Consider the following 26,033-nt stretch of genomic DNA (forward strand, 5'->3'; position numbering starts at 1 on the left):
TAAAATCTTAAGTACAATTTCAAATTCTTGCTCGAATACATTCAGTTATATTCAGTGAATCATGGACACGACCAAATAATTCAGCGGAATCACAATGGTTTTTACTCACTTTGACAATATTTTGGATGGTTTCTGAATAATTTTTCGTCCTTATCGGACGCATTTACTGCCCTTGACAACTTCCATATCTGCCGCAAGGATTGTTTCTAATAAAAATACGGACTTAGTCCGCATGTCATGCCGCATACATATTCCATGTTAAATTGGAGCCCAGCAACAAGTTCCGCTTAGGATTTTCTAACGAGTACTAAGTAATGGCTAAATTGTGATTTGTGATGGTAATTCAAGATTTGCAATGAAGAATTCAGTAACTTGAAGTCCTGCCTTTCTGCTACTTCGGGAGTTTTCGGAGTGACGGTGCACAAGCAGCACCGGTTGATTATTTGCCTTGCAGCAGCGAGCGAGCACGCACTCGCCAGAAAGACTTGGCGGTAAAACCAAAATTGTTATCTTGAAATACTAATTTCGCTACTCTTCTACACGTGATGGCAGGACATAAACGCCACTAATAAATGATAAGTTCTTTGAGCAACGCACGTCGAATAGCTAGAGCCAAATCTTTAATCTGCACGCAAACCGTTCCTTATATTTAGTTTCACTTTCACAAAGTTCTATTTAGGTATTTATCGTCCGGCTCTCAGAACCTCCATTGTTCGCCATTTCTACCTTCTGGCATAAACTTAACTTACTGCAACTCCTACTTATAGTAAAACTCTTACTTATAAGATTCTGCATTATTATTTAGCATATCTGATCAGCTCTTCTTATATAATAGGCTCGGAAAGGTTTCCTGAATGTTGTTTTCTGGTAGTTAAACGTATAAAAGTGCAGTTCCTCACTGAAGTTACACAAACCAACGTTTGCAACTACTCGTGCACTATAAATATCTGACAAGAATGACAAGGAATAAGCCCAGGTAAAGTTCTTACTTTATTAGAAAATAGCACTATCGGTAATCTTTAAGGAACTACATTTATTTATTCCGTCTTAATTAAAAATCTTTATACATTTTAATTCATCTAAGGAGTTGTAACGGCCACGGCAGAGATGTTCGTGATGAACTCCTTCATCAAGTGATATATTTCATCCGGTTTTTCCGCAGCGCCGTAGTGACTCATCCCCAGAATGAGGGCGTCGGTGAAGTTGGTCGTTTTTTTCAAGAAGCCGGCGTACCCTTGGTAATCATTCCAAGTAGATGGCCTCCAAGGAGAACGTTGGGATTTGTTATACTCGTCAGATTCTGTCCACCTGCAGCTTTGATAGATAGGCCCGCTGGTTCACCGATGGGAAAAGTGGGTCCAATTGTCCGGTGTAAAGCAGTACCTTAGTTTTGTTTAGAACATTTGTGACGAGGAGATCAATATTGTGAAGATAGTCTGGAGCAAGGCTATATAGGAGTGGTAGGTTGTAGTACTCAAAAGGGATATTGTCACCAACATGGAATTCGTGCTTAACTTGTGACATATTTAAAAGCGTCAAGCAGACTGTCATAGCTATATCCCTCTCAGTGTATAGAGGACTCAAGTAATCATTGTATAAGGTCAAGTTTTGGAACAAGGTAGGGGGGCTATTAGTGAATAGAGTTTGGCTTAGCAAAAGTGGCACCGCACGTGCAAGCGTCTGATTTGCTGCCATGGCTTTCATATACATAAACCGCGCTGAAAATGCATCACGTCCGCTTTCGTCGACCATCGATAATTGGTACATAAATTGGCTGGAGTCGGCTATATCAAGTATCGGACCAAGAAATCCGTTACCGCCAATCACTCCTTTCAAGGAAGGTGACTCATCTTCTCTCTTTAGCAGTCTGTCAGCAATAGAAACAGAGTACCTAGCTGAAAAAGAAAAAAAAATTATATAGCTTAGGACTTTTGCACCAACTTGCACTTCCTGTGGCGTTTTTTTTTTCTTTTGCTTGTCTATAATATATCCATCGAAGCAATGGAGGGTCAGATTTCGGCGGGGAAAAAATAATTCATATGCTAAACGGATGCTACTTCTTTGTAGATTGAAAAACCTGCACTTTGCGCATTCTGGGAAAGAATATTTATTACATTCCTTAGCCCAAGCGCATACGAAAAAGTGGAAGTCGCAGCGTAGAAATGGTGTAGCATAGAGTGGCTTTGGCAGTGATATCTGTATTGAATCATTTAAGTCCATTATTATGCCATCGTTTAAGTATAGTATGCCATATGATACACAGAAAAGAATTGTGCGTCCTCAAGCGCGGCTGAATTACCGTTAACTTCAGTTTTATTACAAAAGGCAAGATATTATTTTATATAATATTAGTGTCTATATACATAATTATTACAAAGATTATAGATACACGCGTGGCTGAAATGTTTTTTTTTGTGCGCCTGGATTTCCACGCCTCATATGGTATGAAATAAAATATTGTATTTCTTTCAAATACACAAACAATGACTTGTGAAATGCTTTGGCATGAGCCATTCCTCGTTGTTGCGAGGTTGGTCATTTTTAACTTCACATCCCTGATTGCATTTTCGTGAACCATCCTTGCTCGAGGCACACCAGAAGTAGCACTTGGTCGAGGACAGGACACCTTACCCTGATATACAGGGTGTCCCAACTGTCATGCACAAAGATCTCAAAATATGCGAATGGCACGTAGCTGGACAAAACCAAAGTAATGTTTTTTGTCGTCGCTTGGAAATAATCAGATTGTTTTTCGCATTCCGCCTTATTACATAATTAGTCCTAAGTAATTATTCAACGGCTGAAATATTATAATTAAGTGAAAAGTGTCAGTAATAAAATGGTGGAGCAACATAAGAAACTCCCGATACAGCTTTCTGTTGCTCATAGGTGCTGCATAAAAATTGGAGGACGTTTAAGCTTGGCCTATAAGGGTGGAACGCGATAGCGTTATCGGGCCCCGTTCGCATTGCATTTTTATTTCACTGGGCTTCACCGCAACACAGAACGTGGGTAAGCCAGCTTACAAAGACCAAGCTTACACCGATCCCCTTAAGGTCGGCTTCACTTTTAAACAGAAACGCATTGCAGCGAAGACGTTTTTTCAGAGGCAATATAAGTCGTCTTATATTAAAATGTGAAGGCCCTAGCACCTTTTTGTTATTATTTTATTAATTGTTTGCTAATGCCCCAATGCGCGCGCGTGTCCAAAACGCATTAGGCAGGCGAAGTCCCAATATGTCCAGCCTAAGATGCGAGCGCCATCTGGATAGCATTTTGAAAAGTAAATAACCCGAGCACGCCGTGTTGGTAGAGCAGAAATGCTCGAAAAGCGGTTTGTGTGCGAGTTTCCTCGTAACATAATTATGTTTTCTTGTACATTCAAATTACAGTCTGATGCCACCATGTCTGTAGGTTGTGGTTAAGTCGTACTTTACCATTTTTCTGAAGGATTTCACTGTTAGAAATCCAATTTTTGTTGACAAAAGCTCTGCACCATGTGGAGGGCCTGCGCGGTCGAGGTGGTTCGGGATGATTTTCTCCTTCGCTAACACCTTGCGTCATGCGGAGGGCCTGCGTGGTCGGGGTGGTTGGGGATGATTTTTCCGTCACGGACGCCGACATCCATGCCGACGCCGGATGTTCTGCGACATGGGGCCCTTAACGCTATGGCGTTAAAGGTGTTTTTCCGAGCGTGAAAGAAACCCACGAATACACTCAATATTGTCGTGCGACTCACCGCTCGAGGCACTTTGTGTGTATTCGCAGGCTTCTTTCACGCTCGGAAAACACTTTTATCTAGCACGTATTGAGCAACACAAAGCGGCAACGGAAGTTTTTAAGGCGAAGCTTTCTATGTCTCACTGATTCGTCCGTGAGCGCCAAAAACAGATTGCAGGAAAGCCAACTTACACAGTGGAAGTATCTGCGCATCTGCGCACACAATAGAACAATCTGCGCATCTGCGCGCACAATCGTAGAACACTTCAGTTTACATTGGCAGTAGTACCGATAAGAACAATGGAAACTGCAACGCCACGCTACCGAGACGAACTATATATATATATATATATATATATATATATATATGCATTGCATTACGCGCGTCATGCAATGCATTCCCGACCGTCACCATGGGTAGACCGCGGGTGCAGCGCCCGGCAGAAGAGGCTGCCGTACGCGAAGTTAAGCGCAAGCGTGATCATGCCCGTAAGGGCGATTCCGTGTATCGGCAACGGCATTCAGTCCGTGAAAGTGTTAGTGTGTGCGTGTAATCAACGGCTACATGATCTAAAATAAAGGCTAACGAAATGTGTCGTCATTCAACTTCAACCAGAATTCAAACAATACAATCCTAAACAAGCAGTCAAATCACAAATGCATCGCATCGGGTCGCTCAGCATTTCTCGGGTCCACTGCGTGGTCGTTAGCTTTGGACTTTCACTTTGATTCGGTTTGCATAGGCGAAACCTTCGCGTTCAACCATCTTCGCGTTCAACCCAAGAAAGGGGCTGTGATTTTAGGTGCGAAGCACCTTAGGCGCTCGGGCTGTCGGCGTCTCCTGTCGTCGTCGTCACGGTAAATCACGCGCAATCACGCGGTGGGAGGCGCCGCGCGCCGAGTGCCAAAATAAAACGGCGCGTTGGCTCAGGAAAAGCTCCTTCTGCTGTCGGCGTCTCCTGTCGTCATCGTCACGGTAAAGCAAGCGGCTCGTGCTCGCGCTCGGCATGCGCTCGTGCCACTGCTTCCGCGTTCGTCGTCGTCGCCGTCGTCGTCGTCTACCACAGCTGGCTGCGTAGCCGCTCATCATTCCAGCGTAGAATTTCACTTCTCTTCTGTCCTTCGTAATGGAGAGGCCTCGTTTATGGGGTTATGAGCCATTGCTTAATGCAGTATGAGCCCATTAGCTGTGCATCACTGCATGCTTGGCACCTCTCCAGGTTTCACGTTAGTGGAGCTGCATTTCGCTCAATGGGTCCTTTGACACTTACGCATAAAATTTAATTCACCGTTGAAACCGAGCCTACAAACCCTCGGGATTTTCCTTTCTTTATTAGCAAATAGCTTAAGGGAAAATGGGGTTGAAAAGGCGAAGTCAGGCTGCTAGGCGGGAGCAGGTGAGAGCGTCGGAAGGGATAATTAGTAGGTATGACGCCGACGGCACAATGACAATGAGATTACGTTTCAGAAATGATGATGGTATGACGACGACAGCGTGACAATGGCATCATAACTGCAATGGGAAAATGACGAAGGCGTGACGACAATCGCTTTTTGACAACGGGATGAACATTCTGAAAGAATGGCGACGACGAGGAGACGACGGACGGCACGTCGGAGGCATGACGACAACTTAGGGCGGCGATGGCCTGCCGGCGACTGTTATACGATGGCATCGTGACGATAGTATGACAAGAATAGATGACGACTGCTGTACGACGACGCAGTAACGGCGATGAGATGACAACGGTGGCGTGGTCAGAGTTTTATGACGACAGCACGATTACGATGAAATCATGAAAGAGGAAGAACGTCGATGGAACGACAAAGGCGGCATGACAATGACGGCGCATGACGACAATGGGATGACGAAGCTGAAATGAGGATGGTGGAACCACCATGGTGGTATCACGGCGAAGGAATGACAACGAATCTATCACGGTCGGTGACTGTATATTGATGACACTATGATGACGATGCATGACAATGGTGGCCTGATCACGACGGGTAGCTTTCAGACCTTCCTTTTCTAATCAATAGCGGCGTAAAGAAGATAGATAGATAGATAGATAGATAGATAGATAGATAGATAGATAGATAGATAGATAGATAGATAGATAGATAGATAGATAGATAGATAGATAGATAGATAGATAGATAGATAGATAGATAGATAGATAGATAGATAGATAGATAGATAGATAGATAGATAGATAGATAGATAGATAGATAGATAGTGGGTGAAGTAGGCTAAGAAGGAAAATGTAGGTTGCAGTCAACTGTGTATCACGCAGCACTTTGCACCTGTGCTCGAACTCGCTGTCACATCTTGCAGAGCGCACCTACAAATATGACGTGGTGCAAGGAATTTGGAAATGGGTAATTATGCCTGCTCTAGGATTGGCAAATAGCATTCAATGTTTTAAATTATGGATGCTTCTAAATCGCATATACTTTTCGACTGTAGTTTTTGCAGAAATGTTCTTGACGCTTTCCTTGCCAGCGAAGCGCACGGGCATGGTTCCATGATTTTCGTTTATGAAAAGCAATGATGATGACCAGCAGTACGATTACCGATGCACTCTGCAGGCGCCATGGGTCTGACATGGCCGGGCCATCGCATGTGATGTCACTTCGCTAGTAGGCCGAGCGGCTCCTTCGCGAAGAGCTCATCGGTTTTCGTTAGATGTTAGCAATTTTATTTCGATAGCAATTATATGGACACTCCAAGCGGATATCTGCCGTCGGCATCGTCGTCGTCACCAGTGAGGTTCCGTATAAAGTCCAAGCGCGGTAAAATCTTCGCCACGCACCGTATGCTGTATGTGCGAGTGAAAGCGCGCGAAGGGACGCGCGCTTTCACGGAGAGCAAACGTGACGTCTTCCGTCGTGCGAAAGGCCTAGAGGGGATGGGAAGGAGGGAGGGGAGGCGACGTTTCGCTGCAGCACCAAATGCGCATCTTGCGACAGGGCGCAAGAGAACTGGTGACTACACGAAAGGAGGAAAGCCGGAAGGCAGCATAGGAGGGAGGGGGTGCGGCTTCAACTCTGTCTGCAACTTCGTACTTGTACTTTGCGCGGCTGACGGTTGTCGCGCGCACCGTATCTTGAAAGCGATCTGCACACGGCTCGTACCTTTGTATGCGCTGTGCTTCGCCGCTCAGTTTCCGTTGACGCGAAAGACCGCACGAAGCTTCGCTCACTGCTGCCGTCGCGCTTGCTCACGCCAGCATTTTGACAATGGTTGTACTGCGGTCATCGAGTGTAATCTATACATGTTTGTTCGTGCGCGCTGACACCATGCTTGTTAATTCAGTTAGTAAGCGAGTGTGTCCAAGTTTGTGCAGCCGACGAAACTACTATCCTTACTCTGTATAGCTCTTTACTAGTTGGCTATCGCAATGGATCTTTCGCCTTTCGGGTGAAACTGCGACTTTTTTGTGAATTTCTGGTAGCAGTTTCTTGTAGCTTCACATGAAACAATTAAAAGAAATTCTCGAATTTTACATGTGTGAGATCGTGGTGATAATGAGGCACCCATACGCATGAACCCATAAATCTATGACCACGAGTGTTTTTTGCTGCACGCAGTGGTGTGCCCTTTGCAGCCAATATCGCCAACTTGTGATCACGCCGCGCTTGCCGATTTGCAGCGAACGAACCTTGTGAGAAGCCCCGTATTTGCACCCATTTGCTTATTTAAACCATTAATCTCTTAACCCCGGTATTTACTTATCACAGCGGAGCTGTAATGTCTAATCTCCCATACATTTTCAATGTACGTGCCTCAAAACTCCCGCGCCCCTATGAGGAGGCAAAGCAAACCAGAAAGGCATGTGCTGATACCTGGCGTAGCAAGAGGAAAGCTAAAGAACCACTCAATACTGCATCAATAACGCCGCCCTCTGTGAGGAGGTGGAGCAAACCAGCAAGGCATGTACTGGCACCTGGCGTAGCAAAACGAAAGCTAAGAAACGGGCGCGGAGTAGCAGTGAAGATCTTGCCCGAGAGGATGCCCGTAAGCGGTTGGCTCGACAGGAAGACGGGTGCCGCGAAGCGGTAAATGCGGCGAAGCGACGCAGGTACCCCGCCAGTAAATTAGACGAGCTCAAGGGGCATGTGCTAAATTTCAGAGGGGCTTTCTGGACAGATATTTCGGCTGCAATTGTGCGGTGTACGACAGACAGTGGTTTGGAAACGATTTGATGGTATTTGGTAACGTTCGAGATGCCGTGAACATGATGAAGTTTTGGCAGCTACCCCAGCTCCTGACTTAGTCAGCGGCTTGGTTGGCAGGGCCAAGGGAGCACGAAGGGCCGTAGCTCGCATCGATCATTTGGAGTGACAGGTGGTAGCTAGCAAGCCACCTGCTGCATTTCCACGCCTGCACAAGGAACCGAATACGTAGTATGTTGCATGCGCTCGTATGAGGAGGCCACGTGTAGTGCGTACAGCTGAATAACAGCTCCGCTGGTAGCTCATATTCACAGAGTACAATCGCTGCTATTTTTTTTACTTGCTCCCTTGAACCAAGCGAAAAATATGTAGCAAATTGTCCGAGTTAGAAGCAAATTAGTCAAGTATGGAGGTAAAACATTAGCCAGCGAATCCACTTTGAAAATCTTCAAGCTCAGGGAAGGCCATGAGTGTCCATCATTTGGCGGAAGTGTAGCTTAAGCTAAACAAAAGAGCGAGACGAGATTCCTGGTTGTTCATTAGACCAGTGAGCATGTTGGAATAGCCACTCAGAAAAAACTGTCAAGTTATCTCCAGCATATTGTTGGCGAGAAGGTGGAATAGAGCTCATGGCACATGAACGGCTTTGATCTTTCTGTACTTAACAATACTGATGGAAATGGCGATGACAATCAAACCGCTTCTAACCGATATTCCTTGGTATAAATGCGCACTCGTTTGGCGCATTAGCGTCCATTTACTGCAATATTTTGCTGTTGTTGATGGTGAAAGTTGTTGAAAATAGAAGCACCAAGTATATGCACGTGTTTTAAAAGAGCATTTACTCAGATAAAGGATACTACGTCATTTATGCACTCATATACGCTGCGCAAGTGAAGAATATGTGCACTCACCTGCATATGACTCCCCGGCAACGTAGAAGTCCCGACTTTTATATTCAAAAAATAGGAGGAAAAACTGCCTGAGAAATTCCATGGCGTCGTCAGTTATGTCATCTAGGCTTTTCGAGTAGCCACTTGCGTTCTGCGTGAAACTGAAGCCAGCCCCGACTGGTAAGTCGAGGTAAATAATGTTCATAAACCTTTGCAGCGTGTTAGTCCTTCTTGAAAAGTTTGTCCTTAGATCAAAGGCAATCGGGCCGTTTTGCAGGAATTCACCGAATAGCGCTGACAATCCTGGGCCCCCCTGAGTCCACAGCAACACTGGTGCATCAGTCTTGTTTCCCTGTAATGATGTACGATGTGTTAGACCTTTTCGTTGCCAAAAAATAGATGCACCATAAATCTTTGGCATTTTATTTACGCCAAACAAAGCATTCTTGCATAAACATATTTACATTTCCTAAAGATGCGAACGCTAATTTGCTGCAATGTTTAACGAAGCTGTCCCTCAACAAATAAAAACGCTTCTGTACCAAGCCAACAAACACACTTCTTGCACTCTTAATTGACCCTTCACCATGCCCACTCATATAGCTTTGTTATACTATGTAACTTGCACAGCATCGTCCACAAAGATTGTATCACAAAACTTGCTATTCACGGAGACAAAGTGATAGTATGGAAAAGGAGGTGCTACATCCACAGCCAGCATAGATAGCGTGGTTTGGCATCTCAGAAAAACAAAAAATGGTCGCAGTTTCACCCGAAAGGCGAAGCATCGATTGCGATAGCAAATTAGTAGAGAGCTATACGGAGTAAGGATAGTAGTTTTATCAGCTGTATAGACTTGAACATGCAGCAGCACCAGCAACGCGCAGAACTGTTGCCGACGCCGTCGGCCTTTTGCCCACGTTCGCACCGAACGCGCGCGGCGTTTTTATATAAATACGCATTTGGTGCCGCAGCTAAACGTCGCCTCCCCTTCCTCCCTCCCGTTCCCCCACAGACTTTCACGCGACGGAAAAAATCGCGTTTGCTCTCTATATATGGAAAGGAGAAGAGATGCTTAATTCTGCAGCCCTTCACGGAGCACGGCGCAGAACGCGCGTTTGCTCTCCGACGTGCGTTAGCTCTCTGTGAAAGCGCGCGTCCCTCGCGCCCTTTCACTAGCACATACAGCATCCGGAGCGCGGCGACGATTTCATCACCGTTGACGTCATACGGAAACTGACGGCGACGCCGACGGCAGAAATCCGCTTTGTAGTGTTCATATAATTGCTATCGCAATAAGAAGGGTATGTGAATCCAACGCACTCTTAGAATTGATCTATAGCGAAGGTATCATTGGTGTTTAGTCAACAAAGGAGACCGGCAGGCGAAAGAAAAGAAGGTTCTTTTTTATTGCGATAGCAATTATATGGACACTTCAAAGCAGATTTCTGCCGTCGGCGTCGCCGTCGCCGTGAGGTTCCGTATGACGTCAATGGAGATGAAATCGTCGCCGCGCGCCGCCGAACGCTGTATGTGCAAGTGAAAGGGCGCGAGGGACGCGCGCTTTCACGGGGAGTGAACGCACGGCGGCGAACAAACGCGCGTTCTGTGCCGTGCTCCCTTAAGGGCTGCTGAAGTAGGCGTCTCTTTCCTCCTTTACAATCACCATATATGTAGAGCAAACGCGCCTTCTTCTGACGTGGGAGAGGGGGGGGGGGGCAGGGAAGGGAGGCGACGTTTAGCTGCGGCACCAAGTGCCTATTTATATCAGAGGCTCCGGCAACAGTCACCAACGCCGCACGCATTTTGTGCGAACGCGGGCAAAACGCCGACGGCGTCGACAACAGTGCTGTGTGTTGCCGGTGCTGCTGCATGTCCAAGTTTGAACAGCGGATAAAACTACTATCCTTACTCCGTATAGCTCTCTACTAAGTTGCTATCGCAATTGATGCTTCGCCTTTCGGGTGAAACTGCGACAACTTGTGCTGAGCCGTGCTCCCTCAAGGGCTGCAGAAGATAGCGCCAACCTTTCCCTTTCCCTCAAGAACCACTTATCATCGGCGACGATTTCATCTCCATTGACGTCATACGGAACCTCACGGCGACGGCGACGACGACGGCGACGACGACGGCGACGACGACGGCGACGCCGACGGCAGAAATCTGCTTTGGAGTGTCCATATAATTGCTATCGCCATAAAAAAATACTGCTCCAGTCAGGTAGACTGCTCCCTCCCTGATAGTGAGTTTATATTTGGATCATCAAAATAGTGATGCATTTATTTGGTAATATCGTTTCTCTCTCGCACCCGCTTGTCCTCGCGCCTGCGTCCCTTAATAGCTTTTTCTGGTCGCGAAACTCCCGCCTCAATTTATTATAGAGCCTGCGCCTGCCGCTAGGGGTGCCATAGTAAAAGAAAGGCTAAAGCCCCTATATATAAAATGTCGCAGTTTCACCTGAAAGGCGAAGCATCAATTGCGATAGCAAATTTGTAGAGAGCTATACGGAGTAATGATAGTAGCTTTATCAGCTGTATAAACTTGGACATGCAGCAGCCCCGGCAACACGCAGAACTGTTGTCGACGCCGTCGGCGTTTTACCCGCGTTCGCTCAAAATGCGTGCGGCGTTGGTGACTGTTGCCGGAGCCTCTGATATAAATAGGCACTTGGTGCCGCAGCTAAACGTCGCCTCCCTTCCCTCCCCCCCCCTCCCCCACGGCCTCTCGCGCGTTGGAAGAAGGCGCGTTTGCTCTACATATATGGTGATTGTAAAGGAGGAAAGAGACGCCTATATACTTCTGCAGCCCTTAAGCGAGCACGGCGCAGAACGCGCGTTTGTTCTCCGCTGTGCGTTCACTCCCCGTGAAAGCGCGCGCCCCTCGCGCCCTTTCACTCGCACATACAGCGTTCGGCGCGCGGCGACGATTTCATCTCCATTGACGTCATACGGAACCTCACGGTGACGGCGATGGCGACGGCGACGCCGACGGCAGAAATCTGCTTTTGAGTGTCCATGTAATTTCTATCGCAATAAAAGGGTATGTGGATCCAACGCACTCTTAGAATTGATCTATAGCGAAGGTATCATTGGTGTTTAGCCAACACAGGAGACAGGCAGGCGAAAGAAAAGAAGGTTTTTTTTTCCGAGCGCTCCATCAAGCCCATCCAAGCCTTAACACGCTCCAAAGCTCTCGTGCGACAGCATGGGCCTGTATGCCCAGCTTCTCTCGTAAACTCTGATGTTATGAGTTAAGAACTTGTTAGGCGACTTGGTACATATTAGCGAACACTCTTTAACTGCGCGATCACACTTCTTCTTTCTGGGGTTTTGAACAAACGGACCACAGAGACAGCATGAAACAAGACAGGTGCAGACTTGCAACTAATGTTTATTCCACAAAGACCACATATAAGTACATCCCAGACATACACCACTGCGCGTGCGCGGAAAAAAAACTTTTTGTTTTTTCCAAAACGCAACCTACCTAGGCTCGTCAATAAACCGCGTCTCACTGTTGTGCAGATAAACTGACGTGTCGCTGACACAATCATGTCTCTTCTTTCTTATATGGTACGCTTAGAGTAGCTCTCTCGTTCGGATATCTTGGCAGTGACACAAAGTCTTTACTCTTTTCATGATCGGCTTACACGGGCTGGCCAAGCAGTGGGCAGCAATATGCCCATTCGCTTAATTCCTAATTGCCAGTTCATGCTCACGCACGCGTACATTCACGCACCTTTCCGTTTTCGCCTACGTATACTTTGCCGCATGATAGAGGTATCTGATATATTGCTCCAGCACTGCAGTTTATGTAGGAATTGGTGTGCTTTGTTCCGCACCCTTCATACAGGTATCTGATATACTACTCCCCCACTGCACTTTATGTAGGAATTGGTGTGCTTTGTATTGCACCCTTGCAACCGATCTGTACTTCTCCCTATGCGCGAACATATTTCAGCGCGCTTGCCGGGAGCCAAGAACGCTACCTCAACTCCATATCATTCCACAACCTTTTTTTAGGTTGTGGGAAGTCTTGTGAACATAAGGTACAACTTGACGTTTGTCATATTTGAGCTTTCTTGCATCCTCACTAACATTGTTTTATGTTTTTATCTTATTTCACTGCCTCCGCTACAGCGGAAATGACTGATAGCGGGAAACCTGCTTCTTTTAACCTTACAATCTACTTCTCAAAGCTTTCCTGGTTTTTATGTGCACATGACTTTCTTAAGGCTCACACGATACATTGGGTGGCTATTGCCCGCTTCACCGTTTTCGAATGAGCCGAATTGTAGGGAAACAATTTCTTTTGGGGCCTTGGGTTATATTTCCAGCACACATGATTGTCACAGAAGGTTATAGCGTTGCTAAAAACTGGATATTATTATCCTTTGTTAGTTCATGGGTGAATGTCCACCCTTTGTCAAGGCGCTGAAAGATGTGCAATAGATCTGCAATGGCGTCGACATACGTGGAACTGGCTCGCTTTTTTAAAAGTACAAGAAAATCATCAACATAACGAAACACAGTAACAACCTGGTCACGATCGATCTCTTCGTCTGCCGCTCTGTCAAACTCCGATAAGAAAGCATTGCACAAGATGAGAGCACCACAAGAGCTTATGCAAATGCCCTGTTTCGGCACGTAAAAATCTTCTTTAAACTGTATGAAGGTAGAGTTGAGTTAATATTCAAGCAACGCTAAAAACCTATCAACAATCAACCCGGCAGAATTATGAAAAGACACTTCGCCATTATCTTCAATACATTTTCAAACAGCCTGAAACAATACAATGCGTGCGACAGAATAAAACAAACACTCTATGTCGATGAAAAAAGCACGACCAATGTCGTCGTTCGACTCCATGAACCTAGTAACAGCTTCTGACTTCTTCTAAATGGATTGTCTACTTTCAGGTGCGATAAACACTTCTGCAGAAACCTGCTTACTTCGCTCTGCCAAGTTCATCTTTCAATCACAGTAGACCGGAAAGGGATATCCAGTTCGTGCCTCTTGGCCGTAAAAAACACGATCAACATATCGCCTTTGCTTTTCTTGACAGAGGTAGCCAGTTTGTACAGTTCCATCTTCCTGCACATGGAAACAACCTTCGCCTTTATCTTTGCGGCTTTCACTGGCACAAGTTTGAAGTTCTTTTTGACACCAGCCGTCACCTTCTCGTAGCAATTCCCCGTCGGCATTACGACAAACCCTCTTTCTTTATCCAATTGTAGCAGTCTGAGGTCATTCTGTCTACAAAACCCGACTATACCTTACGTGGGGTCCTTCCGCATTGGCCTTTCTGCAGTCTCTTTGACTGTGTTGGCTAGGCTGTCCACGCCATCCAATGAGCGCCTTTATTGATCCGTAACGACTGTACCTGTCCTTGTTCCATGCTGTCCCTGAGGTCCGTTTGTTCGCGCAATGAAATAATGTTCGCTGATGTTATGATTTCCGATTTTCGTCAAATTGTTTGTGTGAATCGTTTCACGGTTCTAGTCATCTGTGAACCAAATGTGTCAAATGTCTTCAGATTATCACGATATGATTTCTGCCACGTGTTACATAAGTAGCAAAGTCCGCGTTTATGTCCGTAAAGAGCTCACCTACAAGGCCCAGATCGTGCCTCCCGATGAAGACAACCAGCATGTGTGCGATAGCGTAAGAAGTATCTCTCTTTCATACGCAACACAACCTACATTTAAACATCAAGTAATTTACACTGCAAAAGGCTTGAATTTATTTTGATGAGGACCTCGGGTCCCTCGATAAACACGGGAGATTTTAATGCGCATCGGCCCCATCGGGGAAGTACAAGAACCAACTTAAGAGACAGGACTCTAATACATTCTGCTTCAGGCTACATAATCTGTCCCTTGAACGACGACAGGGTGACATTCTTGACAGGATCGTCATATAGCAGCTGCATAGATCTGACTTTGGTGTCGCAATGCCTTACCTCGAGCGTCCACTGGTTTACTGACTTAAAACCCTGTGCAAATTACCACGGTTAGACTTACCTTTCTTTGAAAGGTCTAAGCAGTGCGCCGTCACCCATGGTCTCTCAAACAATTCACTGGTCCGCATTTGAAGCCTCAATGGACATCGAATGCAAGGGCGACCTTGCACGTAGCATATAGCTTGTGCTTGCGGACGCAATGCATGCTGCGACGCACTGCTTCATCGTTAGCTACTTGCAGAGCCATTCATACTGGATTCGAAAGGATCCGTGCAGTAGGTCGGGGCGCCGAGAAACTATATAACAGTTGATTCTCGACCTTAGGGAAGACAGGCGCACACGCCAAGAAATACGTCGTCGCAAGGACAAATTAGACAATGAAGGTTTGAAACCATTCTTAAGTAGTTGGAAACCCGCAAACCATTATCTCGCTTATGGTGAGCTCTCCAGAGCGTTTGCTCATTTCAACAACGCCGACCCTTTAAGGCAATGGCTCTACACTAAGATCGTCGAGAAGTGCGTGTTGGAGAAGGCAATTGCAAAATATTACTTTCAGGGAGTTACGGTGTTGTTCCATCTGAATGGAAGCCTAGCCGTCTTGTCCCAATCCTAAAAGAAGGAAACGATTCCTTAGCACTAACAACGTATCGGCCTATTACTTTCGCCAGCTGTGTTGGCAAGTTGATGAAAAGTATTATCCTCACGGGGTTCAATTGGTTTCTTGAACATTAATTAATTGCAATGTTTATCCAGACGCGATGACAGGCTTTCGACGTGACCGTTCGACGGTCAACAATGTGATTGTTCTTGTGTCTTCGATTCAACAACAGAAATCCCCTAAACACCTCTCCATAGTCGCCAAGGGCGCTTATGATAATGTTTCTCATGAAGCCATCCTTGACGCTCTCGTGACTGCTGACCTTGGAGGCCGCATTTTTTCGTAGATTCGGAACTACCTGGCCCAAAGGATCATTTTTGTATTCGCCTAGGATGTCGAAACTACCGATCACTACACGAGCCGTGGAGTCTCACAAGGTGGCGTTTTGAGCTCAGTTTTATTCAACTTCGCTCTGCTTTGGTTAGCGAAACCACTGCCACTGATTGCCATTCTGTCAATTTACGCAAATGACATTTGCAGAGGGCTTCAGGAGAAACTCGCCTTCAGGGTCGCGCAAAGTTAAAAAGTCTGCAACGGTGACTGCTGCTTACCTTCAGAGACAAGTTCTCCGTGCCTCAACGGCGAAATGCGCTTTAAGTTCACATGAAAATCTATGACTGGACACCCTGTGTCTATTAATGGCCAGCTTGTTTTGTGTAAGAGAACCCCATCAATTTTTGGGATTGTTGTCGACAGCGACCCTCTCCTGGAGCCCCCGTGCGGCCTACACATCGGTCCCGTTGGTGTGTTTTATGCTTCAGCTGTACTAAGCGCTAGTCATGGGTTTCTTTCGTTACAGCCCTCCGGTGCTATCCACCACTCGGTAAACAAAGCTCCGCGTGTTTGAGAGCCATGCAAACCTAAGCGCTTAGAACCTAACTGGGTCTACCGCGATACGCCTCAATAGTCGTGCCCCTTACCATCGCCAAGGATCATCCCACCAGTGCATATATTGCCACAGACATGCCTAGAACTCGTCTTCGACACCTTTCCGGACTCCAGTCTCAGCGTCTTGCTTCGCTTTCGGAAAGTAGAGAAGCGGCCAAATTTTCGAGCATTGTAGCCACCTACCATTCCTCTCTTACATAAAATTGTACGCACGTAGCAAGATCATCGTGTCATTTGTGGTGTCTCCGGCAAGCACAAGCACCTCTCTCCCTTCCAGGATTTTGAAAGAAGTCCGACTTGCCGACTTGTGCCTCTGCATCTACAGCATGATTCATACTCCAATCGTATTCACATTTACAAAGGTGGCCTTTCGACTCTAACCGACTCGTCTGGGGAGGTATAGTTATTCTGTCGACGTCAATCTACAAGTTGAAGATCAGTCATGTCATAGCATTGACAAATTCCGAACTTGTTGCCCTCTGAAGCGCAGTGCTTAATTTACCTCTACAGTCACCAAATCACTGGCCTGTATTATATTATTCAAAGTCAGCCGCAATCATTTCTATCAGCTGTGTGTCACGGCCCACACTAACAACTGGTGGCAGAGGCAAGATTACACAACCATCAAGCGGTCGACAGAAATCACGACACAGTATTTCAGTGGATTTCTGGGCACTGCAACATCACTGGCAATGAAAGTGCTGAAAAACCTGCCTCTCAAGCACATGGAGAATGTGAAAGCACATCGGTCGTATTGTCGACAACGGATGCAGCGCGGCCACTCGGTGGCCTTGTTCATATTGTCACAAAAATAAAATAGGAAGCACCTGAGTCCACCAACCGGAGCCTGTGTGCCAATGACCCAAATATTGACACGTACACATGTTTATCTTTCACCGGTGGCCGCTTTCAACATTGGCTGACAAATGTTAAACGTTATCGCTCGGCGCAGGACGCGCCTGCATTAGAAGCTTCTCGGACGTTATCAATGCTTCTATCCGTCGTCTGTGGTCACCGACGCCCATGTAATCTGATTGTATGAGCGACGCGAATTGTCTAGAACTTTCTGGAAGACACGCGGGCATCAGGGATTAATCTGGAACCTTCGATGACTCAGGTATAAAAGCCGACGCGTTTCGCCGCTGATCAGATTTTCGACGATCGCCGACTGTGTTCGCCGCTATCGTTGTGCTTTGAGTGTACCTTGCTTTTGTGGGCACAGGTTCGCCCAATAAACAACCCGTTTCGTCGTACACTGTTTTACGACTGTTTTCTTCAGCGTCACTACTACGTGACATCTGGTGGAGGTGCTGGGCAAAGACCAAACGGCATGACCTTGAACTCGAACAGTCCGTCTGGTGTTATAAAGGCAGTCTTCTCCCGGTCCCTCTCGTCGACTTCGATTTGCCAGTAGCCGGTTTTGAGGTCCATCGACGAAAAATACTTTGCGTTGTAGAGTCGATCCAAGGCGTCGTCAATCCGTGGGAGGGGGTATACGTCCTTCTTCGTGATCTTGTTGAGCCGACGATAATCGACGCAGAAACGTAGGGTTCCATCCTTCTTCTTCACTAACACCACGGGGGACGCCCACGGACTCTTGGACGGCTGGATGATGTCGTCGCGTAGCATTTCGTCGACTTGTTGCCTTATGGCCTCGCGTTCGCGCGCCGAAACTCGGTACGGGCTCTGACGGAGTGGGCGGACACATTCGTCGGTTATAATGCGGTGCTTGGCGACAGGGGTTTGTCGAACTTTTGACGACGACGAGAAGCAGTCCTTGTATTGCAGGAGCAGAGCTTTTAGCTGTTGTTTCTTATGATTGGGAAGGTTCTGATTGACGTCGAAAGTTGGTTCAGGTACTACAGTCGTCGTTGAAGGTGCACTGGAATCCGTGAAGGCGAAAGCACTGCTGGCTTGTACTATTTCGTCGATGTAGGCGACCGTGGTGCCTTTGTTAATGTGCTTATATTCGTGGCTGAAGTTCGTGAGCATCACTCTTGCTTTCCCTTCGCGTAGTTCACCTATGCCTCTAGCGACGCAAATTTCACGGTCGAGCAGTAAGTGATGATCGCCCTCGATGACGCCCTCCATGTCTGCAGACACTTCGGTACCGACGGAAATCATTACGCTTGAGCGAGGCGGAACGGTGACTTGTTCTTCAAGCACATTCAAGGCATGGTAACTGATGCTTGTATCCGGCGGTATCGCTTTGTGTGTTGAAAGCGTTATCGACTTGGACCTTAAGTCGATTACTGCACCATGTTGGTTTAGAAAGTCCATGCCTAGGATGACGTCCCTGGAGCAGTGCGGCAGGATTACGAAGCTCGCCGGGTAAGTGCGGTTGTTTACCGTGACTCGCGCTGTGCAGATTCCAGCCGGCGTTATTAGGTGACCTCCCGCTGTCCGTATATCGGGTCCTTGCCAGGCCGTCTTCACCTTCTTTAACTTGGCGGCGAACGCGCCACTGAAAACTGAATAGTCGGCGCCAGTGTCGACGAGAGCGGTGACGTTATGACCATCGATGAGCACGTCTAGATCGGTAGACCGGCGTCTGGCGTTGCGGTTGATTCGTGGCGTCGGATCACGGCTGCGTCGGCTTGCTCTGCTGCTGCTACGTCGCGTCGGAAGGTCTTCGTTCGGCGGCGATGTGTTGTCAAGGCTGTTGCTAGGCGGCGTGCTGATATCTCGTCGTGATGATTCGCGAATCGTCGTCGTCGTCGGCGGCGGAGGATCTTCGGCATTGCGTCGTACAGCAACCGCACCTCCATCGGTTGCTGCTTTTAGTTTCCCGGGTATGGGCTGGGAGATCGGCCCCGGGTGTGGCCGGCATACAGGCGGCGATGCGGCGAGATTTAGCAGCCTGGTGACGGCGAGCGTGAGGGTCGTCGTGGTTGCCACTGGGCTCCGGCAAGGTAGTCGGCGATGTCACGTGGTCGCTCGCCAAGCTGTGGACGTGGCGCGTTGACGGCGAACCCTCGTAGGCCCATCTCGCGGTATGGGCATCGGCGGTAGACATGGCCGGCTTCCCCGCAGTGATAGCAGAGCGGGCGGTGGTCGGGGGCGCGCCAAATGTCCGTCTTTCTCGGGTAGCTGCGCTGGGTGACGGGCGGGCGTGCTGGCTGCGGCGGCGGCGGTGAGCGACGGAACTGCGGCGTTATGGGGCCCTGGTGCGAGCGTGAAGGAGGGCCTTGACGACGGGCAACTGCGGAGTAAGTCAGCGCTTCCGGCTGGGGTTGCGGCGATTGCGGCTGCACATCAGGAACTCCAAGTGAGCGCTGAACTTCTTCTTTGACGACGTCGGCGATAGATGCCACTTGAGGCTGCGACCTGGGAAAGAGCTTCTGCAGCTCCTCGCGAACGACTGCTCTGATGGTGTCGCGCAGGTCGTCGGCGCCTAGCGCTTGAGCATCGGCGTAATTGGTCAGGGCACGGCGGTTGTATTGCTTGGCGCGCATTTCAAGCGTCTTCTCGATCGTTGTGGCCTCGGAAAGAAATTCGGCGACAGTCTTGGGCGGGTTGCGCATCAATCCGGTGAATAGTTGCTCTTTGACACCCCGCATCAAGAACCGAACTTTCTTTTCCTCGGACATATCGGGGTCGGCGTGGCGGAAGAGGCGAGTCATCTCCTCCGTGAAGAATGCGGTGTTCTCGTTGGGCAATTGCACTCTGGTTTCTAATAAAACTTCGGCCCTTTCTTTTCGCACGACATTCGTGAAGGTCCTCACGAAGTTCTCGCGAAATAGGTCCCAAGTCACCAGGGTGGTCTCTCTGTTCTCAAACCATGTCCGAGCAGCGTCATCCAACGAAAAATAGACATGGCGCAGCTTGTCATCGTCGCTCCATTTGTTGAATGTCGCGGTCCTCTCGTACGTCTCCAGCCATGTTTCAGGGTCTTCAGCTGATGATCCACGGAAGGTCGGTGGCTCCCGAGGTTGCTGCAGCAGGATGGGGGACGCTGGGGCTGCCATTGTGGTCGTTGACTTGGCCTTGATCGCTGTGGTCTTCTCGGGAAGAAGTCCGTATTCTGGCAAAAGTCCTTGCTGCCTACGGCTAGCTCGCTGGTCCTTGGCGACGTTGGTCTCGTCCTCCGGTTTCGGGCTTTGGTCGCGGCTTTGCGGGGGCGTCCGCTGCATGGACACAAAAGCACCTCCACCAGATGTCACGTAGTAGTGACGCTGAAGAAAACAGTCGTAAAACAGTGTACGACGAAACGGGTTGTTTATTGGGCGAACCTGTGCGGGGAAACCCCCACAAGCAACAGCGAGCCGACCCGGAACTAAGGAACCTTGTAGATTACCTGGAAGGCAAGACCGTCACTGTGCCGAAGGTGTTCAGGCGAGGATTGGCGTCGTTTTTCTTGCAAAACGACATTCTCCTAAAGAAGAACTTCTCGCCTCTCCGAGCCAACTACCTCCTCGTGGTACCCTCAGCATTGCGTCCAGAGGTTCTGCAAGCTCTCCATGACGACCCAACGGCTGGACACCTCGGTTTTTCCCGCACGCTCGCGAGGATACAAGAAAAATACTACTGGCCTCGCCTCCCTGCCGACGTCGCCCATTACGTAAGGACATGCCGAGACTGTCAGCGACGCAAAACACCGCCGACAAGGCCAGCCGGACTTCTACAGCCGATCGAGCCACCTCGCCGACCGTTCCAGCAGATTGGGATGGACTTACTGGGGCCTTTTCCGACGTCGACGTCCGGGAATAAATGGATCGTCGTAGCTACGGACTACCTCACCCGCTACGCCGAAACAAAAGCCTTGCCCAAAGGCAGTGCTGCCGAGGTAGCCCGATTCTTCGTTGAGAACATCCTCCTGCGTCATGGTGCCCCAGAAGTCCTCATCACCGACAGAGGTACTGCCTTTACGGCAGAACTAACTCAAGCCATCCTGCGATACAGCCACACAAGCCATCGCCGGACCACCGCCTACCACCCGCAGACGAATGGCCTCACCGAGCGCCTAAATAAGACCATCGCCGACATGCTGGCAATGTACGTCGACGTCGAACACAAGACGTGGGATGCCATCCTTCCGTACGTGACCTTCGCATACAACACGGCCGTGCAAGAAACGACGCACTTGGCGCCGTTCAACCTGGTCTACGGAAGGAACCCGGCAACGACGCTTGACGCCATGCTACCGGACGTCACCGACGAAGAAAACCTCGACGTTGCCACCTATTTGCAGCGTGCCGAAGAAGGTCGACAGCTCGCCCGACTGCGCATCAAGAACCAGCAGAGGACCGACAGCCGACACTACAACCTTCGACGACGCTACGTCGAGTACCAGCCCGGTGACCGTGTTTGGGTCTGGACTCCGATACGCCGACGAGGACTTAGCGAGAAGCTGTTACGTCGCTATTTCGGACCATATAAGATCACCCGACGTATTGGCGCACTGGACTATGAGGTCGTGCAAGACGGCATTTCGCAATCACAGCGGCGCCGGGCACGACCTGAAGTCATCCACGTGGTGCGTCTTAAGCCTTTCTTCGCCCGCTGACAAACTTAGGTACTTTGTTACTTTGTTATTGTTTTTTGTTATTTTGTTTATTACGCATGGTTTTGTTTTCGCTTTCGTGTTTGTTTGTAGCATCGGGACGATGCTTTTTAAGGGGAGGGTATTGACACGTACACATGTTTATCTTTCACCGGTGGCCGCTTTCAACATTGGCTGACAAATGTTAAACGTTATCGCTCGGCGCAGGACGCGCCTGCATTAGAAGCTTCTCGGACGTTATCAATGCTTCTATCCGTCGTCTGTGGTCACCGACGCCCATGTAATCTGATTGTATGAGCGACGCGAATTGTCTAGAACTTTCTGGAAGACACGCGGGCATCAGGGATTAATCTGGAACCTTCGATGACTCAGGTATAAAAGCCGACGCGTTTCGCCGCTGATCAGATTTTCGACGATCGCCGACTGTGTTCGCCGCTATCGTTGTGCTTTGAGTGTACCTTGCTTTTGTGGGCACAGGTTCGCCCAATAAACAACCCGTTTCGTCGTACACTGTTTTACGACTGTTTTCTTCAGCGTCACTACTACGTGACAATATGAACTTACAACATTTAGCTGTTTTTACTCCACGAGAAGAAACATACTGTGCCTCCTGGGACTAGGAGTTTCCTTCGCGAACGCCTACTCATTCGTAATTAGAATGGTGGACAGTGTCAATCGCAACACTTGTTGTGTAGAATAAAAGATGAAACATACATTCTGTGTGGCTGCCCAGCTTACGAAGATGAGAGGATTGCCCTTCAGGCAGCTTTAAGGCACTTGGATCCCCGCCACGGCGGCTGCATTTTGATGAAGGCCAAATACAAAACGGCCCGTGTACCGTGCATTGGGTGCACGGTAAAGAACCCCAGGTGGACAAAAAAATGCAGAGTCCCCCGCTAAGGCGTCTCTAATGATCAAGTCGTGGTTTCGCCACTTGGTAACTCCAGAACATAATCTCTGGTGGCGCTTTCCGACCATCACATTTTGAGCTAACAAAGCTTCAGTTACGATATATATATTCAATGTAGAGTTTGACCGAAATCCATGTGGTCGGGAGGAGACATTGTAGTAGCTGAAAATTGGACACCGACAATAAAAATTAGAAATCAAGATACGTTTTGCCTACCGCACGGGAGTCTCGTTCGTATATATAAAAGAAGCCACATGCATTAATCCTACACGAAACCGCGAAGTAAATAGCACTATCAATCTCCGATCCCAGTAAGCAAGCGTGATGATGATGGAGTGAGGTACGTACATGGAACAAATTTTCGGTTCAGCCCAGCATAAAAACCTTTTGTGTTTTTCATTCAGCAAACATGAATAGATCACACTCGATGACCAAAGACAACCACTGTCAAAACGCTGGCTGCAAGCGCGGTCGCCGCAGAGAGCGAAGGTTCATGCGGTCTATCGCTTCAACGGAAACTGAGCGGCGACAGCACAGCGCATACAAAGGTAGGAGCCGTGTGCAGATCGCTTTGAAGATACGGCTAGCGCGACCGCCCACAGCCGCGCAAAATAGAAACGTACGCAGTTGCTGGCAGAGTAGAAGCCGCACCCTCTCCTTCTCGCGCTGCCTTCACACTTTCCTTCTTTCACGTGGGGAGATTTCACTCGCACACACAGCATACGGCGCGTGGCGGCGATTTTATCACCCTTAATATTTATACGGACCCTCACGGCGACGACGACGACGAGGGCAGAAATCCGCTTGGAGTGTCAATATAATTGCTTTCGCAATAAAATTATCGCAGTGCTGAAAACGTGTGGAAGCACGAATTGTAAGCACTAGATAAAATTCCAACACTTAAGCCCAGTTGGATGCTATCGCTCTCATTACTTGTTTTAAGAACAGGTAAATTGATATGGTTTTCCATGTCAAGCCAGGATATGATTATGTGGCACGCCATAAAGGGGAATTCAGAATTACTTCGACTACCTGAGGTTCTAAAACGTACACCCAAGGCGCGGTAAACGAGTGTTCTTCCATTTGACCCTCATCAAAGTGCGACCGCCACCCAGCTTAGCAGCTCAACGTTTCTTGTTTGCGTTGTTAGCTTACGCATTTTTCACGTTTGCGCCTGGTCCCGGTACAAATGGGTATAATTAAAACCGTTGTGTACACGAGCGTATTTGCATTCCTATGTTGTTTACTATTGGCATCCCTGTCGAATCAATGTGATGCCAAATAGTCACCTAGCCTGCTGCGATTAAATTATGTGTTACTATATCTATTCGAACCTATGATTCTGACTATCACTGGTTTATCTTACAATGCGTGTACACCTGTGATGAAGTCGTTAATTCCTATCTTTCCCCTGCTTTCATTCTGCCATTGCTTCAATCTTCCCTCGCTCATATCCACTTGTGACCAGATAACGAACCTATGAGCTTTGAACTACAGTTCCTCTGACGATTCTACTTGAGTTCAACGTTGGTAACATATTCGCATTTCATTCGCGGTCATGATTCCTCTCAAGGTCGTTGAGACTTGCACAGTCACTTGCACAGTGGCCGAGATTTGCGCACTCACAACCTCCTGAGTTTAATAATTTTTTGACATGGTGATTGATACTATATATATATATATATATATATATATATATATATATATATATATATATATAAAGTGGTGCCCGCCTTGTCATCAAGCTCTTGTCATCCATATTTTTCCAGTTTTTGTTTATTGTAATTTGTCAAGCACGGCAATACAATAAAGATAAAAATTAAGGAAAAATCATATGGGCCTAATGGATAGAGCGTCGGCCTGTTGGGCGGCGGGTACGCAATCCCAGCATCGGCCACGTATTACATTCTTTATTTTAACGTGAGCTATTCTGGAAGACAGCAACACGAGCACCCAGCCAGCCATCCCGGTTAGGAAAGTCTGCCACAGTTCGGAAAAAAAAAGCATCACCTTAAAAATTATTATTGACATATTGTACAGGCATGACAATAATTAAAACGGACACCGACCACGAAAGTTGAAAAAATATAATCAGACGTTTTGGCTCCCGCACGGGAGCCTTGTTCACAATGAAGTTGAAAGCGGAAATGGTATGGTTATGTAGGCTTTAAGATGTGACGTAAGCAATGTGTGTACACGTGGGGAAAGTTGCGGTCGTTGCGATTAAGTGTGTGTTCGGTAGTCTGGCATGCTCTCGACCAGACCAATCGCACGGTATGAAAAACTAGAGGATATTTACCTCAGCCAATACAAAGAGGAAGAAGAGATTGCTGTTGTATGTTTCGTTGACAGTGATGAATCCCGAGTAAGCTGTCACATTGGCCAGCTTCTGAAAAAGCTTTACTTCACTCGCAGCTTTTGCGGCACTGTAATTGCATGCCTCGATGTATGGTGTCAGAAAAAGAGATTGGAAGTCTTTTGCCGGCGTTGGCTCAGTGCTGCGAAAAAAAAATGCAGGATGCGTCAACGTAAGCCCATTGAGGCCAGAATGAGTTACGGGTACTTATGAAATAAGAAGCAAGAACATCGTTATTGAGCCATTGTCCCTATAGACGCTAAATTCTTGGCTGTCTTAGTTACACTGTTGCTTGCTCTTGCGTGCTCTGAAACCATACCAAAAGTTGTTGATGCTCGCAAAAGTCACTCGAACAGATTAGATAGTTTCATGGCACACTCCACACGATAGAAATTTCCGCCTCGGTTAGCTGAACCACGGCCACTCGGTCAAAACGCTTCAGGTGCGATTTGTCCAACCAGCCGTGGTTGTATGGAAGACATGCTGTCATACATTTATGTTCCGTGTTTCTTGAATTTCTCTTATACCCTTGTCGCCTTCTATGTGATCATTATGCCACAACGAGGGCAATAACACGTGTCGATACACTATCACCGAGTAGCAATGCGCGTGAATATATCTTGCAGTGCGCACCACTCATTTGTCCGTGTTTTCCACCTTCGTTGATTCCGCACATCGCACAAGAAGAAAAATACGTCCATCCAAGACTTTTTTTTCCACAGCATACTCTACTGCTGACGGAAAATTGACTATTAATTCGTTTACAGGTGCGCCCACCTCGGTGTGCCCAAATGAACTTAGGAGAGTGATACCCCAAAAGAGCGCCGAATCTCACTATTGGTATAGCTCTGTGCACGCATTTATATTCGCTTGCTGGCTTCAAAAGATTAGTCAGAGTATAATAAAATCCGTAGTTTATGACTCCTATTGAAAATTCAAACACGTGTTTCAGCATGGCGACAAAAGCA

At 47.8% G+C, this 26,033-nt stretch overlaps 1 protein-coding gene across 1 annotated transcript in view; it reads right to left on the bottom strand.

The window, feature by feature from the left end:
- Positions 1-984: 984 nt before the first annotated feature.
- Positions 985-26,033, bottom strand: part of LOC119465773 (probable serine carboxypeptidase CPVL) — a 107,717-nt gene continuing 82,668 nt past the window's right edge. The window contains exons 6-8 of the mRNA XM_049657917.1: positions 25,009-25,207; positions 8,811-9,141; positions 985-1,895 (exon numbers count right to left, since the gene is read on the bottom strand). Of these exons, the coding sequence (XP_049513874.1) occupies positions 1,294-1,895; positions 8,811-9,141; positions 25,009-25,207 (1,132 nt within the window). The 3' untranslated portion in view covers positions 985-1,293. The remainder of the gene's footprint in view (positions 1,896-8,810; positions 9,142-25,008; positions 25,208-26,033) is intronic.

Source organism: Dermacentor silvarum, chromosome 10 (genome assembly GCF_013339745.2).
Source record: "Dermacentor silvarum isolate Dsil-2018 chromosome 10, BIME_Dsil_1.4, whole genome shotgun sequence".
Classification (NCBI taxonomy): domain Eukaryota; kingdom Metazoa; phylum Arthropoda; class Arachnida; order Ixodida; family Ixodidae; genus Dermacentor; species Dermacentor silvarum.